Source organism: Rattus rattus, chromosome 2, assembly GCF_011064425.1.
Source record: "Rattus rattus isolate New Zealand chromosome 2, Rrattus_CSIRO_v1, whole genome shotgun sequence".
In the NCBI taxonomy this organism is placed as follows: Eukaryota; Metazoa; Chordata; class Mammalia; order Rodentia; family Muridae; genus Rattus; species Rattus rattus.
In genome coordinates this window covers 85146913-85164640 of record NC_046155.1, presented here as the reverse complement: position 1 = coordinate 85164640, position 17728 = coordinate 85146913, and the positions used below count along the sequence as shown (strand labels likewise).

The following is a 17728-nucleotide window of genomic DNA, read 5'->3' as shown; positions in this document are numbered from 1 at the left end:
TGGTATACTACTATTTCATCGCTCTACAAGAACACCATACCTTTCCAGTGATCTTATTCTATGCATTAATTTGAAATTACACATTCAAAATACAAAACCTCCTGAGGTTTTGCAATTCAGTAGCTTGCACAAGGCACTGTCTTCAATCCCTAGCACAAGCCACAACTATCACACTAACAACAACAAAAACCAAAACCCTACAAAAAAGTTAGTCTTCTTTTAAATGGCAACTTTCCAAATTTTATATTATATAATTATATAATGTTATATGTTATTTAAATAAAGGGATCTCATACATTACCTAGTATGACTATTTCATAAATGAAGAAATGTGATCAAGACCAGGCATAGCAGTGCAAGTCTGTTAATCCCAGTCTTGGGGAAGCAGAGAGGAAGATAAAGTCCCAGGTCAGCCTAGCCTGTATAGCAAGGTCATCCAGGATTACCTAGCAAGACTATCTCAAAAAGACCAAACCAACCAACCAGACAGACAAACAAATAAAAACCCTTCAGATCAAAATAGTGACTTACATATAATTAATATTCTCTTCTGGGAAAAAAATGTAATTTTGTCAACAGTTCTCAGATGCCTTAACTCGTAGATTTTAAAGACTTTTCTTTTTGGGGTTGGGGATTTAGCTCAGTGGTAGCCCTGGGTTCGGTCCCTAGCTCCGGAAAAAAGAAGGAAAAAAAAAAAAAAAAGACTTTTCTTTTTATAGCATAGGTTTATGGTACACCTCTGAGAATGTGCTCTAATAGTCAAGTACAATAGGATGATAAACAGCATTATGCCTCTTCAGCCATATTCAGTTACTCTAAGGCCTGGCAGGTACGTTAAGCTACTTCAGTCCTGATAGTATGCTACTAGTCAAGCTGTGGGTGCTCAGCGCTAGCCAAGGTCAGTTCTAACTCATCAGCTGGCTAATTATGCTACTTTTACCTACTTGGCTTTGACCTATAGTTCTCCTTAACTTGTTTCCTTATTCTTTAATCCTTCCTCAATTTAACTAATTTAAAACATGATACTGCCCTAAGTATGATGGTTCACACTAGTAATCTCAACATGTGGGAAGCTGAGGAAAGAGGATAGCTACAAGTCTGAAGCCTGAGCTAGAGTGAACTTTTTACAAGGGTTAGGGATACAAAAGGGATAGGGAGGCAGTTCAGAGGTTGAACACTTGTCTAGCAGGTGTGAGACCTTATGATCAATCCTTGTCACCAACAGGGCAAAGAAACAACAAACCCTGCTTATGCAGAGCAGCTCTAGTAGTTAATCCCTGAAGTTTGCGACAACCATTAGATCAGATGGCTCAGACAATAGCAAATCTTATATTCAGGAAACTACTTATTATTATTATTTCTTCAGGATGCTTTCTGAAGGGAACCATACAGGAAAATATCAGGAAGGTACTGATATTTAAAACAAGCCGAAAAAGATTCACACAGGCAGACATTTGTAAATATCATACTCTTTTCCTCAACAAAGGCAAGGCTGGAAAGTGACTACTCTTTGCAATCTAATCATGGGTTTAGTGGTCTTACAGAAACTATTCCCGGGCTGGAGAGATGGCTTAGTGGTTAAGAGCACTGACTGCTCTTCCAGAGGTTCTGAGTTCAAATCCCAGCAACCACATGGTGGCTCACAGCCATCTGTAATGAGATCTGATGACCTCTTCTGGTGTGTCTGAAGACAGCTACAGTGTACTTATATATAAGAAATAAATCTTAAAAAAAAAAAAAAGAAAACTATTCCCAACGTGCTCTAGTTTGCTATGTCTTCCCATAGCCCTAGCTTCATAGATTCCTAAGGTGTAAGAAAACTTTCAAGTCCTCCACCAAGAGAGTTCAAGGGAGTTAGGTATCATTAGGAGAATTTAGAAGTTTTGAAAAACTATCCCTTCAAATTCCACATTCCCTTACCCTAACCCCAAAGCAGAATTGAGTGGCCTAAACTTTATGCAGGGCATGATGACATACAAGCAGATCTAAGGAGCTGGCTTTCTAGCACGTTTGCACATCTTCTGTAACAAGGAGCTTTTTACTTCCAAAACATCCTGATACCAGATCTTTGCTTCTAACAAGTAATTCCCTTTTATTCCCCTGGATAAATACAATGTTACTATGGAAAATCTGAAATACACACAAAAGAAAAATAATGAAAAATGCCTGTGTTTTTAGCTATTATCTGTGGTCAGTCTTGTTTCATCCATATCTCTCCCTAATCACAACACCTCATTTGGCTTTAAAATTACATTAACTTAATTTATAAATCATCTAAAATTTAGTGTGTATTCACACATTACAGCCAATGTGTATGTGGAGACCAAAGAGTAATTTGAAGAAATCTAACTCTCTCCACCATGTAGGTCCTTCGCATCAGGTCATCAGACTTGGTGGCAAACACTCCTACATGCTGGTCCTTTTACCAATTCATCTATGTACCTATCTATGTATTACCTATCTACTCACCTATCTACCTTACAAAAACTAACAACTACAATATCAGAATTATACCAATATATTAACATAATTCCTTAACTTCTTTATAGCACAATTTTTTTTCACCTTTTACAAATATAGGGATACAATACTCTGCCCTTGTGAATGTAACTCTCAGTAGCTTTATTAAAAAAAACAAGCAAGCAAACAAACAAGAGTTCATTCTCAACACATTCATCCAAATCCTAGTCCTGAACAGTATAGAACATGCCTACCAGGAACCTCAACTTGTTTAAGATTTACTATATGTTTTTATTTTATTAAACTATTTTTTTAGACAGGGTCTCACTGTGTAGTCATGGCTATTCTAGAACTCAACTCAAAACATCAACCAGGTTAAACTAGAACTCAAAAGATCCATCTGCTTCTGCCTTCAAGGTGAGTGCCACCATGTCAGGCCTTGGTTATTTCATCTTAACAAGGGGGAAAGGAAGAATGATCAATGGGAATTAAACTAGGAGTAATTTCACAAAAGCAAGGTAAGTACATACAGCTTGTAATGTCATAGTGTTTCCAAAAGCCAAGAGAAAGAATTTCAGTGTTTTCACCATAAATGATAAAACATTTAAGTTCTCTATAGGATCAAAAGCTCACTTTTTCTTTGATAGTAAGATTACAACTTCCTACTGCTCCAAAGTGGGTGGGCTCCAGGTAGCTGCCCTTATCAAACAACTACAAACAGCTGACATCTCAAGCCCTGACTAGTAGGCACCATACACAGAATTACTTTCGATCATGTTTAACCTACAAAAATGAGACTGCCATTAAAAAGAGCATAAACTCTTCAATGCCCTACAGTACAAGGTGAAAGATCTGGGGATGACTAACTTCCTTTCTTCCCCTCTCCTCACTTAAAAATTTTAGGTATAGTTCACAGAACATAAAAGTCACAATTGTAACCATTTAAAACTGTTTAATTCTGGGCTGGAGAGATGGCTCAGTGGTTAAGAGCACTGACTGCTCTTCCAGAGGTCCTGAGTTTAATTCTCAGTAACTGCATGGTAGCTCACAACCATCTGTAATGAGATCTGATGGTGGTGTCTGAAGACAGCTACAGTGTACTCATATATAAAATAAAATGTTCAATTCCTTAAGAAAAATTATAATTTTGTAGCTTTTATGACATTCAAATTTTTGTTCAATCAACAATTTCAGAATGGTTTCACATTACTTCTAAGAGCCTGTACTGTTACGCCATTCCACATACAGCAATTTAGTCTATGCAGACACTATTTTTGCATCCTTTTTCTACATGTTTGTCCCCTTTAAAATTATTTATTCATTTAATGCATATGAATGCTTTGTCTGTGTGTATGTTGTACATCATGTACATGTCTGGTGCCTCTATAAGCCAGAAGAAGGCATCAGATCCCCTGGGACTGGAATTACAGACCATTGTATGTCACCATGTGAGTGCTGGGAACTGAATCCAGGTCCTCTGGAAAAGCAGCCAGTGTTCTTAACTATTGAGCCATTTCTCCAGTCTCTCATTTGCCTCTTCAGAATGATTCATATAACTGGAATTATACAATACATGCACAGTGGAATTTTTGTTGTTGTTGTTGTTGTTAGTTCTAAAACAAGGTCTTACCCCTGGTTAGTCTAGCACTCACTATGTAATTCAGACTAGCATCAGAACTTGTGGCAATCATTCTGTCTCAGCCTTCTAAATTCTGAGATTATACACATGTGGCACCAGGATTTTTAAATCTAGTTTCTTTCTATCAGTATGTGTAGTTTTGTTTGTTTTTCCTGCTGGTGGGCAACAAACCCAGAGAGCCTTGCCTAAGCACTTTACCACTAAGCTAAATCTGCAACCCCACACTCAGCATTATGTATCAAGTATCAGGATTTCATTCATTTTTTTCTAAGAGAGAAGTATACCATTGCGTGGATATACTCTATTTGTTAACCCATTCTTTAGTTTAACATTTGGGCAGTTTCTATTTTGAATCTTTATGATTCATTTTTTATAAATAATTCAGCTTTTAAAAAGTAGACAAGGGGCTGGAGAGATGGCTCAGAGGTTAAGAGCACTGATTGCTCTTCCAGAGGTCCTGAGTTCAATTCCCAGCAACCACATAGTGGCTCACAACCATCTGTAATGGGATCTGATGCCTCTTCTGGTGCATCTAAAGATAGCTACAGTGTACTCATATAAGTAAATAAATCTTTTAAAAAAAAAAGTAGACAAAGATCTTAAATAAACATTTCTCAGTCTGACATGGTGACTCATTTATAATGCTAGTGCTTGGGAAGCTGAAGCAGGAGGATTGCTAACAGTTTGAGGACAGCATGAGATGCATAGTGAGTTTAGAGAGTAGCGTCTCATACAAATGAACAAACAGGACAACAAAATGATTATGTGTACCTCTCCCCAAAAAGCAGAGATGGCCAGTAAAAACATAAAATGGGGGGCTAAAGTATAGTTCAGTGGTAGAAAGCTTGCTAAGCTTCCATAAGGTTCTGGGATTGATCACAGTACCACAGAAAAATAAAAGCCATGAAAGAACAATCAACATCAACTTAAAATGGAAAATAGTAAGTGCTAGAAAGAACACAGAAAAACCTGAACTTTCACACATTACTAGTAGGAATGTAAACAGTATATACAGTTGAACAGTCTAAAACATAAGTCCTTAGGAGAGTGAGGGAAGGAAGAGCATGAATTTAAGGCCAGCCTGGGCTACATAGTGAGAGAAACTCTAATCTAAATCCAACAAACCAACAAACTATACACAAAATTACCATACCCACTCAGGTATACTGCCTCCCAAGCCTCTCTCCTTTTGAGGTAGACACTATGTTGCCCTAGTAGACCTGGAAACTGCTAACAAACCAGGGTAGCCTCAAACTCAAGATATCTGCCAGTCTCTACTTCCTAAATGCTCAGATTAAAGGTGTGAACTTCCTAAAGGTGGGGTTAACGTTTTTCTTTTTTAATCCTAAACATTTCCAAGAACTACGGATATAAAAGCAAAATATTTGAAAAAGAAAATTCTAAACTGTGCCCAACTCTCTTCTGAGCCAAAATATAGTATTTGTAGTTACCCCTTAACTAACAATGTTTTAAACCTGTAATCCTAGCACCTTGGCAGGCTCTACTGGGATGGCTGTTCAAAGTTTCAGGGTAGTTTGAGTCTTGTCTCAAAGGCGCTAAAGAGCACTGGTAATGACCAGGTTCAATTCCCAGCACCCACATGGTAACTCACAACTGATGCCCTCTTTTGACCTCCACATGTATTGCACATATGTGGGGCACAGACATAGGAGGAGGCAAAACACCCACACACGTAAAATAAAAATAATCTTTAAAAAATTCCTAATTAAAAAAAAACCTCACAGAATTAAAAAACTCACATAAACTAATTATAGCCTTTACACTACTATTTCATTCTTTCTTTTATCAATACAGGTATTTAAGGAGAAGCAGTTAATGGCCCTTTTCCTGTTTCTCTGAAGTTATGTTTTTCTTTGTGTCTTCCATAATTTAATAACAAAAGAAAATGTATTGGAATTTGTATAATGAATTCCTTGTTCACTCTGAAAATAAGAAAAAGAAAGGTTCACATAGAATAGAGACCATGAATATCTTCAACTCACTTCAGTGATGACAAATCTTCAACCAGGCTGGTCTTGCATGTTCATTTTTGTGTTTTGAGATAAAGTTTCTCTAGGTAGCCCTGGCTACATGGACACTAAGTCAAACAGGTTGGCCTCAAACTCGTAGTGATCCACCTGCCTCTGAATTCTAAATTCTGGGATTAGAGGTCAGTGCTAACCAGACCAGCCTAACTAGGTTTTTATACTCTTACAAAAAACTAAGCAAATTTTCAGTTGGCCTAATCATATTTAATCTTTTGTTACACAAGAAAAAAACCAAAGCAGTCTTGGAAGCAAAGAAAAGCAAGATTAAAAAGACCATTTCCCCCCACAAAAAAACAATTCACACAAATATGTACTCTGTTTTGCTACTGAATTTAAGAAGTTAGCAAGGAGAGGTTATACCTGAGATACCTGGCTCTGGGCTTTTGTAACTTGAGTTGTCCGAACGATTAAAGACTGGCTTCTTGTTACAGTTGCCCCAGAAAGGGATTTTCCATTCACCTTCCTTTCTAGGTGACGGCATGTTGGTGATCTCTCTTCAAGAAGAACAGCATCCCAAGGATCCTCTGTTAGCAAAACTGGATTCTTCTTCTCTTCTTCATGTTCTAACACTTCCACACAGTCTATCTTAGGCTTACTCAGAGGATCCAAGTCCAACCAATCAAATTTATTGATGTCTTCAGACTTTGGAGATATTTGTAGATTGCAGACTGAAGCTTTCGAGTTTGCTATCTCCAAATCAGTCCTTGCTTTCCCATTTTTTAAAAATTCTGAGGTACTTGCTATTTTGTCAAATAGTTTTGCCATGTCAGGACTGACTAGTGGCCGATAGACTGGTAAACTTCCTTGTGGATGAAATGGTGTGGCAGGTGTCAAAGGATATGAAAAATATGGAGACTGTCCTGGAAGTCTTAAATATATAGACTCTGTAGATGGAAAAGTAGGCATCCTTGGACTGAAGCCATTCTGGAATGTGGCCTGTTTACTGTATGCTGAAGGATAAATAGAAGGTAAAGTGTATGTGGAAGGCCCGCATAATCCAGGGGGCCACTGGCTTCTTTGAACAGCAGGTCTAAGATACAGCTGTGCTGAAAATGAAGGGCTCAGAACAGGAGTAACTGGCGATGCAGGAGTTTTTCTAGTTTCAAAATTGTCATCCAGCAATATCTTTTCAAGTTCAGCTTGGGTAAGCTTTTCTACGTCAATATCTACTGCTCTTTTTTGGGAATCCGACTCAGGAAACACCATGAGATCATAATCCTGTTTGTTAAAACCCTGTGTTCTTTGTCTAGTGCTGTTAGACAGCTCAAAGCCTCTTGGACTGTCAGTCATGTGTCTATCCTTCTGCAATTTTGCTAAGGCTTCTGCTTCCATCTGTAATGCTTCTGCTTTGTCCACATCTTTGGTTCTTATTGGTTCTGGATGTGAAGATGAACATTGTTTAAATTCACTGTTGTTGGAAATCTGAGCCATGTCCACAAAAGAGACCAAATCTCTTAATCTTTTTTCTTGTGGCTTCCAAAATACCAGGACCTATACATAAAAATAAACATAACACTCAGTTAGATTTTCTAAACACAAATTTATTTTGTTTAAACCTGCTGGGTGTGGTGACAAAGATCTATAATAACCCCAGCACTTAAGAGGAAGAGACAGGTAGATTTCTTTTGAGTTTGTGACCAGCATGGTCTCTATAGTGAATTCTAGGTCAGTCAGTACGACTTAGTAGTATGCTGTCTCAAAACACAAATAAAAATTTTGAAGCTAGTTACAAAAATTACACACTAAATAAAAAACAATGAAAGGTTTCATGAAATCTTAACGTAAAAGCTCATAACACCTTATCTAGTCTTAGGTTCAGAAGATGCTTAAACAACACACTTACTTTACCCCATTTCCTGACTTATCAAAATACTTGGCATAGCAAATGAAGTTAAAAAGGCGTCATGTCCACTCTCAAAATGGCTGTCATTTCCCAGTGGCACTCTAGTTTTATTACTGCCATGAAATTACATAAGTCGGGTTGGGGATTTAGCTCAGTGGTAGAGCACTCGCCTAGCAAGCGCAAGGCCCTGGGTTCGGTCCCCAGCTCCGAAAAAAAAAAAAAGAAAAAAGAAATTACATAAGTACCATTCACATATTTCCAAAGCAAGGCTAATGATTACACAGCTAAAAAGTCAAAATAGTAATGATCTTCTTGTTATCTGTTATACTGGCCAAGAGCAAACTTTATCAGTCAACAAAATAAACAACTGTTACTTGATCAAAATCTCTTAAAAACTTTTTAAGCCTTTGTTATAACCCCCAAAATGTTAAAAATGTACAAAATAGCATAGCTTAGAATAGAAGGGCAAGCTTTAAAATTATAAAGAGCTATAATATTCCACTCGAAAATTTTATCATAACTCAATTTATCAGTTTAGATTATACTTCAATTTACATGCAGTTAAAATCACTATAAAACTTATCCTTATAATGTTCCCATAAAAAATTACAACTTAAGTCTTTTCAGCACAAATGAAAATATGCATCTAAGAAAACCATTCTAAATGGAGGTAGAAAAATCAGGAATTCGAGGTCATCCTCAGCTACACTGCCAGTTCAAGGCCAACACTGATTCTTGTATGTGCTCTTTTCTTTCTGTTTTTTTGGTCTTGTTCAACCCTGATGTGATAGTTTTTGTTTCATCTTATATTTTATGTTGTTATATTTTTATTATTTTCCTTAGAAGCTTGTTTTTTTGTTTTTTGTTTTCTTTTTTTTTTTCTTTTTTTCAGAGCTGGGGACAGAACCCAGGGCCTTGCGCTTGCTAGGCAAATGCTCTACCACTGAGCGAAATCCCCAACCCCAGAATCTTGTTTTTTTAAAGGATTTCTTTCTTTTATGTATACGAGAATACACCAGATTGGATCTTATTACAGATGGTTATTCCCACCATGTGGTTGCTGGGAATTGAACTCAGGACCTCTAGAAGAACAGCCAGTACTCTTAACAGCTGAGCCATCTCCAGCCTGTTTGTTTTCTTACTGAGAGACAGAAAGGAAATGAACCAGATTGGGGGAGGAGGGTTGGAGGTAGGAGGCACTAGAAAGAATAGAGGTAGGAAAAACTGTAATCAGGATAGATTATATAAGAAAAAAAAAAAGCCATCTATTGTTCAATAAAAAGAAAACAAAATAACCTGTTGGGAACATTTTTTGAGCAAATCTTTATCCAGTTGTTACTTTATATGTAGATGGTTCTAGAATACTGACTACTCATCCCATTACTCCCATGTTCTTATTATGCAGGGCTAAAAAGTACAACTGGATGCCCTTGAGAAAGGGCTATTTTCAGAGTGCCTGGAAGGACAGCAAAGAAATCAAATCAACCACTTAAATAAAAATTTATTGACAATAAATAATTTTATACATTAAAAAAGAAAAAAGAAAAAGAAAAAAAAAAAGAAAACAAAAAACCATGAGACCCTGTCAAAAAAGACAGAGGGAGGAGCTAGAGTAATGGCTGCTCTTTCCGAGGACCCATGTTCAATTCCAAGCACCAAAACAAAAGCTCCTAACTATAACTCTAGTTCCAGAGGATCCAACGCTCATTTCTGGCACTCTGATTTTAACATAGATAGTATGCATACATGTATACAAAACACTGACTCACATTTAATAAAATTTCAAATTCTTATTAATTTTATTATTATGTTATCTGATGGGTGTTTTTCCTACATGTATATCTGTGGACCACATGCATGCCTGGTATCCATGGAAATTACCAAAAAACATTGGATCCCATGAAACTGGAGTCACAGACGGCTGTGAGCTGCCATGCAAGTGCTGGGAATGGAATCCAGGTCCTTTGCAAGAACAAGTGCTTTTAAAACACTGACCCATCAAACAAGGCCCTAAAAAATTGCTTTTTCTTTTAATTAAAAAAAAAAAAAGAGAGATAGATGATCTTTTACAAGTGAGAATTGTTTCAAAGTGCCTCATTTTTATAGATAAAAAATTAAGTCAGATTAAAGAAAAAATGCAATAATTAATATTTTTCACTAACTTTCACGGTAACCACTTGCTGATCACAAATGCCATAGCTACTTTAAAATTCTCTAAAAGAGGGCAATTAAACTAATTAATCAAACTTTTGGACACCATTTGCATACCCTAAAACACAGGGATTCATTTAAAAGTTTCTTGCTCCTTCTGTGGTAGACATTCATTTACAATTTAAATTTAAACCTCAGGAAAAATAAAACAAGTCAGTCTTGTTACTCATCTAAATGCTTTCTCATCTTAACAATTCAAGATAGTTAGCCAGGCCCTGTTGGCTCCCTAAAGAACACTGTGGAATGAAGTTCTAGGGAGCTCTGGGGGTGCCAACCATGAGTTCCCAGTCCAGCTTATACTGTATAACTAGACTCTGTCAAAAAAACAAGAAACAGGGCCGGTGGGTAAAGGCACTTACAGCAAAACCCGACAACTTGAGTTAAGTTCTCAGTACCTACATGATTGAAAGAGAATGCCAATTCCTGAAAAGAAAGCCAATTCTTAGAGGTGGTCTTCTAAACTCTGTCACATACACAATTTAAAAACTCAATGTCACAAGATACTAAGAAAATGAAGAAGCAATGATTGTAGTTTAACAATAGACACACTTCTCTTTGCTGCCAGTCACCATCGTGGTTTATATGCATGCTCCTTGAAAGGGTCTGTGGTTGGCTCTGCTCTACTGCTCTATTGCCTACATTCCCACCTGGCTGAAGGTGACATCTGAGTGTCAGGAGCATATTTACAAAATGGCCAAAAAAGGCCTTACGCCTTCAGAAATCAGTGTGATCCTGAGGGACTCTGGTGTGTCACAGGTCTAGCTTTGTAGCTGGCAATAAAATTTTATGAATCCTTAAGTCCAAATGCCTTGCCCCTGATCTCCCTGAGTATCTCTAGCATTTTGATTAAGAAAGCAGTCTCAGCCTGCAGGCATCTTGAGGCTCCGAAATGATGAGGATACTAAATTTCATCTGTGATAGACAAATTTCATTGGCTTGTTATAAAACTAAGTAGGTCCTCCTCTTAAAAAGTATGAGTCATCGATAGCCTCTGCTCTAGTTGCATAAATCTGTCTTAAATACTCAGACAATAAAATCAATTTAAAAAAACTAGACACTATTCTAATATGACAATGATATGGGACTGATTAGGCCACTATTTGAAATAAAATTATTAAGCTGGGAAGACGGTTCAGTCAGTAAAGTGCGTGCCACTGTGCCTAGGTTTGATCCCAAGCATCCACATAAAAACCCACGCATGACTGTACAGGCTTGTAATCCCAAGTCTGGGGAGGTAGTTACAGGTAGATGGATCCCTGGTGCTCAGGTGCTTACTGGCCAGCCAGTCTAGCCTACTCAGTTAACTTCCAGTGAGTGACTCTGCCTCAAACAAAAGACGGACAGTACCGACAACCAAGGTTGACTTCTGGCTTTCTGGCTTTTACACTTACACACACACACACACACACACACACACACACACACACACACACACCCCACACATACAATTGTGGAAATTGCAGTTACTAATGCTTAGTAAAAATCGTGGTTAAGTATCTACACATTTCTATCTATGGAGAGCAGGCAGCAAGTGTGGAAAATATTCAAGCATTACTAACTTAGATGATACACTTTTAAATTACCTGGAACCAGTATAGGCTTAAATCACCCTAACTTATTCATCATAAATATCAAATTTCTTCCTCAATCTTGAACTACTTTTTCCTGTAGTGATAATTTTGTGGGGCTGGAGAGATGGTTCAGCAGTTAAGAGTACTGATTGCTCTTCCAGAGGTCCTGAGTTCAATTCCCAGCAACCACAAGGAGACTCACAACCATCTATAATGGAATCTGTGTGTCTGAAGACAGTGATAAACTTTGCTTCAATTCTATACAAGGCAGGTAGCACCTCTAAGTGGTCATTAACACACACAATTTGTTGGTTAATTTACCAGCAACAAATGACTGGCACATTTATAATTTCACTGACGGACAAGAATTCTTTCTTCTACAGTCAAAAATTTAATGACTGGGGAAAAAAGTAAATAAATAAAAAATAAATAAAAAAAAGTTGGAAAAGAAAAATCAGGCAAAAAAGAACCTTTTATTAATGATTCACTCTCTACTTAAAAAAATCAGATGGTTGGGTTCAGAATAAACAGGGAGAGGCAATTATCTTAAACACTAGAAGGAATATGGCAACGGAGAACTAAAAATAGATGTTCCACCTCTGTTAAAGACAGAAATACCAGTAGATGAAAAGAGACTATTCTATCTCTAATTCATGGGAAGGAGAACTCATCTCAAAGGATAAACCAAGTACTTTGGTATTAAACACTAATTTATCACAAAGATAAAATGGAAGACAAAGAGTTTAAATGGAAATTTTAAAATGTCATCAATTTTATTAATAAAAACGAATAGATGAAATAATTTTAACATACTTTTCTACTATATCCAAATTATCACATTACAGATAATCAATATGAAAATAAATAAGAGTATTTTCTTCTTTTAGTATTGAGTCTTTGGAATTTGAGGTTTATTTTATACTTCCGTATCCCAAGAGACTACTTAGCCTTTGCTTTAAGTTCTTTGATACAGTTTCATGTAGCAGAGCCTACGTTAGCTACATACTAAGCAGCTAAGGATGAACTTTAATCCTTCTGTTTCTCCCATGTTGCTGAGATTACATGTTAATGCTACTGGGATTCCAGCCTGCATCACCACACCCAGCAAACTAGTCACTTGTGTGCACAGTCCAGAGTCATAGTTTAGAAGAAAAGGTTTAGCAGAGAAAAAGGGCAAACAAGCACTATACCTTCTGCACAGTAACAAGATGTATGATAAAACCGTTCCCAATAGCCATCTCCTTCCTCAAGGCAGAAAAGCAATTCAAATGCTTACCATTTGGGAAACAAAACAAAGCAAAACAGATTTTCTTTTTATTTAAGTCTATAGATAATACAGCCTTTACATAAAAGCTACCATATTTTTTTTTACTTATTGTAATTTTATTTTAATTTTTTTGCAACACAAGAAATCAAACCAGCCTGATGGTAGTGGTGCACACCTTTGAACCCAGTGCTCAAGAGGTGGAGGAAGGCAGATCTCTTTGAGTTTGAGGCTAGCCTGGTCTATGTAGTAAGTTCCTGCACAGCCAAGGCTACACAGAGAAACCCTGTCTCGAAAAACCCAAAAACCAAAACCACAACAAAAACAAAGGGAAGGAAGGAAGAAAGGAAGGAAGGAAGGAAGGAAGGAAGGAAGGAGGGAGGGAGGGAGGGAGGGAGGGAGAGAGGGAGGGAGGATAAAAGAAAGGAACAAAGAAGTCAAACCAAAAATATCGGAGGCCACTGAGATATCTGAGGCAATAACATACCACTGAGTTATATCCCCAGCAGTCTTCATAATTTTTGTATGTTATGTAACTTTTTAAAAAGTATGTAACTTCCAATTAACAATATTCTAGAATTATAAACTTAACATTCTATAAACAATGCATTTATGGAGCTAGAGAGATGGCTTAGGGGGTAAGAGTGCTTGCTCAGTAAGAGGACCTGAGTTCAAATCTCCAGCATCCACATAAAAAGTGAGCATGGAACCCAGTGTAGGGGCACATGCCTTTAGTACCAGCACTTGGGAGCCAGAGACAGGCAGATTCTATGAGTTTGAGGCCAGCCTAGTGGAGTTCCAGGACAGCCAAGACTACACAGAGAAACCCTGTCTTTAAAAAATCAAAACCAAAAAACCAAACCAAAAACAAAACCACCACCACCAAAAACAAAAACAAAAAAACCCAACAACAAAACATTGTAGCATATGCCCAAAAAACGGAGCATTTGGGTGGAGACAAGCAGAGTCCAGGAGCTTGCTAACCAGCCATCTTAGCATACACAGGATGACACATTCAGGCTCAATGAAAGATCCTATCCCTCAAAATAAGGTGGAAAAGTGAGAAAGGAAGGCACCTTATGACATGTTCTGGGCTCTGCATCTGCATGCATTCACACCTACCACAGAGAATGCATTCATAATCAACAATATAGAGTATGTATGTATGTATGTATGTATGTATGTATGTACGTACGTATGTATGTACGTACATACGTACGTATGTGGTGGCTGGAGAGATGGTTTAGCAGTTAAAAGCACTAGCTGCTCTTGCATAAGACCTGGGTTCAATTCTCAGAACCCAAATGGTAATTTACAACTAGCTCTAATGCTATTTCCAAGGGGTCCAATACTCTCTTTTGGTCTCTGAGGGCACCAGGCATGCAAGAAGTGTGTATGCATACATGCAGGTGAAACACTCACAGGTATAACATTTTTAAAAATATATTTAGGTGTAAGAAAAGTCATAAAAAGAAAAAATAAGAATTTATGTATAGCTACTGCACAGAGAAGGCCTCCCTATCTTGGTTCAAAACCTATAAACCACATGAAATTTTCATAACATTTGGGGTACATACATTTTTAAAAGTTATTTTTATGTATATGAATATTTGCCTACATGTATGTATGTGTGCCATTTGTATTTGAATTTTTGCCCACAGGGGACAGAAGAGTGTTTCAGATCCCCTGGCACTGGAGTTACAGATTGGTATAAACTGCTATATAACTGGAAACTGAACTAAACTCTCTGCAAGGATACTAGGTACTCTTAACCACTCAGTCATCTCTTCAGTCTGGTACATAAACATTTTAATATTAATGACAAAGGGAAGCACCATGAAATGGGTTCACTTCCTCAATGATGTTTCCTAGATATATACTATGTACCCTGCACTCTGCTCAATGATGAAAATTGAAATAAAAAATAAAATAAAATAACCGTGCTGTGCAGTGATGGCATAAGCCTTTAATCCCAGTACTCAGGAGGCAAATCTCTGTGAGTTTGAGGCCAGTTTGGTCTATAGAGCGAGTTCTAGGACAGTCAGGGCTACAGAGAGAAACCCTGTCTCAAAAAACAAAAAGTTTAACTATAAAATGTCTGTGGGAAACAATAACCTGAAAAGAATTTCTTACACTGTACAGCAGGAATTAATCCTCCAATGTATAATAAGGAACCAATAGGGGAAAATAATTGACAATACTGTAGTAAAATGAAAGGGTTTGAATAAGCAGTTCACAAAAGTAAAGCTAGCTAATATACTTTCACTTGTTGAGACAATGACAATTAAACTACTCCAAGCCTGTATACCAAACTATATTCCCCACGCATAAATGGGCAAGTAAGAACTAAGAAACTATTTTATGAAATTTAAAACTTTATAGTCAAATAGATGAGATTAATAAAGATCAGAGGGAAAAAAAAACAGTAACAAAGATACAACAGGAAACTGGTAAGCTACTGGCAATAATGACCAAGCAGAGAAAAATTAAAATTGGTATGGAAGCACAAGCCTGCAATCCCAGAACTCAGGAGGTAGAGGGAAGTCAGGAGTTCATGGCCATCCTCAGCTATGTATTTTACTTTATGTGTATGAGTACTTCAAATTGCATATATGTCTGTGTACTACATGGAAGCAGTGCCCATGGTAGCCAGAAGAAAGTGTCAAGCCCCCTTGGTACTGGAATTACAAAGAGTTGTTAGTTACTATGTGGGGCTGCTGCAATTCAAACCACAGCATCCTCAGCTACACAACAGAGCTCAAGACTAGTCTGTCACGAAAACAAAAAATTAAAACAAGTACTATAAATAAAATGTGCTTATTATGGTAGATATTTTAACTGGTGATAAGCAGAAAGGAAGCTCCTTCCTTCATTGAAGATATCAACAACTCACACTTAATGGGAAACCTTGAAATTATTCATATGCAGGATTGTCAACCACCTACTACCTTAATTCAGCATTTTAACCAGTTCTAGATAGTACAATAAGGTCAGAAAAAGAAGTAACAGAATCAAATAGCAAAGTCAAAATACTGGCTGACTACCCTTCTATCTGAAATGCTTGGGATAAGTACTATTTCAAATTTTAGAATATTTGCATATTGAGATGTACCCAAGTCTAAACAATATATTTAATATACACCTTACATAGAACCAAAATATAATTATATATATTTTTCTTCTTCTCAATGTTTTGTCTTTTGAGACAAAATTTGGTCATGAACCCTGGTAATCCATCTACCTCAGCCTCCCAAAGTGTATTGTGAGCCCCACGTATCTTGGTATTTCTAGGGATTTGGGAATAGTGCTAGGGATTGAATCTGAGACTTCACATGTACTGAGCAAGCTCCATATTCTAGCCTGGGAGCTATCTTAAATTGGACAAACATTAAGCTACCAATTTCTTTCTCAATCAGATGACAATCATATACATGCTTTGATTTTTCAAAGCCACATGATTCCTTTTAGTTGGATCAAAATACATTACTACTGTGAAGTTCCTATGAGTATACGTCCTCTCTGCTTGGCCTAGAGTTCAAGAGAGTAATTTGACTAGAGATTAAAAAGAAAACCCTAGGTGACATCTATGAACACCTGAAGACCTAAAGACAAAAAAGCAATTGATACCACCCTTAGAGACTGTAAAGAAAAGAGAGAAATCAAGAAACCCAATAATGCTCAAGTAGGACACAAAAACAAGAAAAGATATGATAGGGAAATACAGGAATAAAATGTTCTAAGAAAATGGTCAGTATTGTCAAAATCTATAGATAGTATAAGGACTGGAAAGAGTTCATAAAAAACACAGAAACCTGAGGGAATTGAAAGGCTCTTTAGCGACTTTATGAGAAACAGATTTATTGAAATACATTGTCCTAAAATTTCACTCAGGGACAGGCACCGTGGTGCATGCCTTTAATTAAAGCACTTGGGCGGCAAAGGCAGGGGGGATCTTTATGAGTTGGAAGATAGCCTAGTCTAGGTTCCAGAATAACCAGAACTGCATGTGAATCTGTTTCAAAAACAAACAAAAATCCACTTAAGCTAGGTGTAGTGGCACATGCTTTTGATCACAGCACTCAGGAGGCAGAGACAGAGACAGAGTTCTGACTTCAAGGCTAACCTGGTCTACATAGTGAATCCTTATCATCAAAGAAAACAAAACAAAACAAAAACATTAAATTAAATTAAATTACACAGGACTAGAAATAGTAGTTAAAAGTATGTACTGCTCTTGAAGAGGATCAGAGTTCAGTTCCCAGAGAGAAATTATGAGATCCAATGCAACTCACAACTACCTGTAACTCCCTTAGTAATACTCGTGAAGTTAGTATCAAATCAAATTATTCCATAGATGATTCTTAAAGGAAGTAAAGGATTGTTTGTGAAGGGTTGTATTTTTATCTTATGTATTTTGGGCTGGCCTTGAACTCCTGCTTCCCCTTCTAGTCAGTTGTTACCATGCCTGACTAGAGGAAAGAAGCTGTAATTTTATATATTATATATAAATAATTTAGCCTTGTCCAAAAGGAAGCCTATTTTGGCATACCTAGGAATGTTATTGCTTAGTGTGTGACTGGTCATATGTAATAACCAACTATATGATTTGGGGTAGAAAAAACTTTAGGTGATAAAGGGTAATCTTAATTCAACCTGGAGACTGAGTTCAACAACACCATGGGCACTCTACCA

General features: G+C 37.1%; 1 protein-coding gene across 2 annotated transcripts in view; it reads right to left on the bottom strand.

Moving 5' to 3' along the window:
• Pik3c2a (phosphatidylinositol-4-phosphate 3-kinase catalytic subunit type 2 alpha) overlaps positions 1-17728 on the bottom strand; it is a 106632-nt gene that overhangs the window by 76945 nt on the left and 11959 nt on the right. The window contains exon 3 of one of the 2 annotated variants that reach the window (XM_032892828.1): positions 6508-7638. In XM_032892828.1, coding sequence (XP_032748719.1) covers positions 6508-7578 — 1071 coding nt within the window. In that variant the 5' untranslated portion in view covers positions 7579-7638. The remainder of the gene's footprint in view (positions 1-6507; positions 7639-17728) is intronic. The other variant, XM_032892829.1, reaches the window with a different exon arrangement.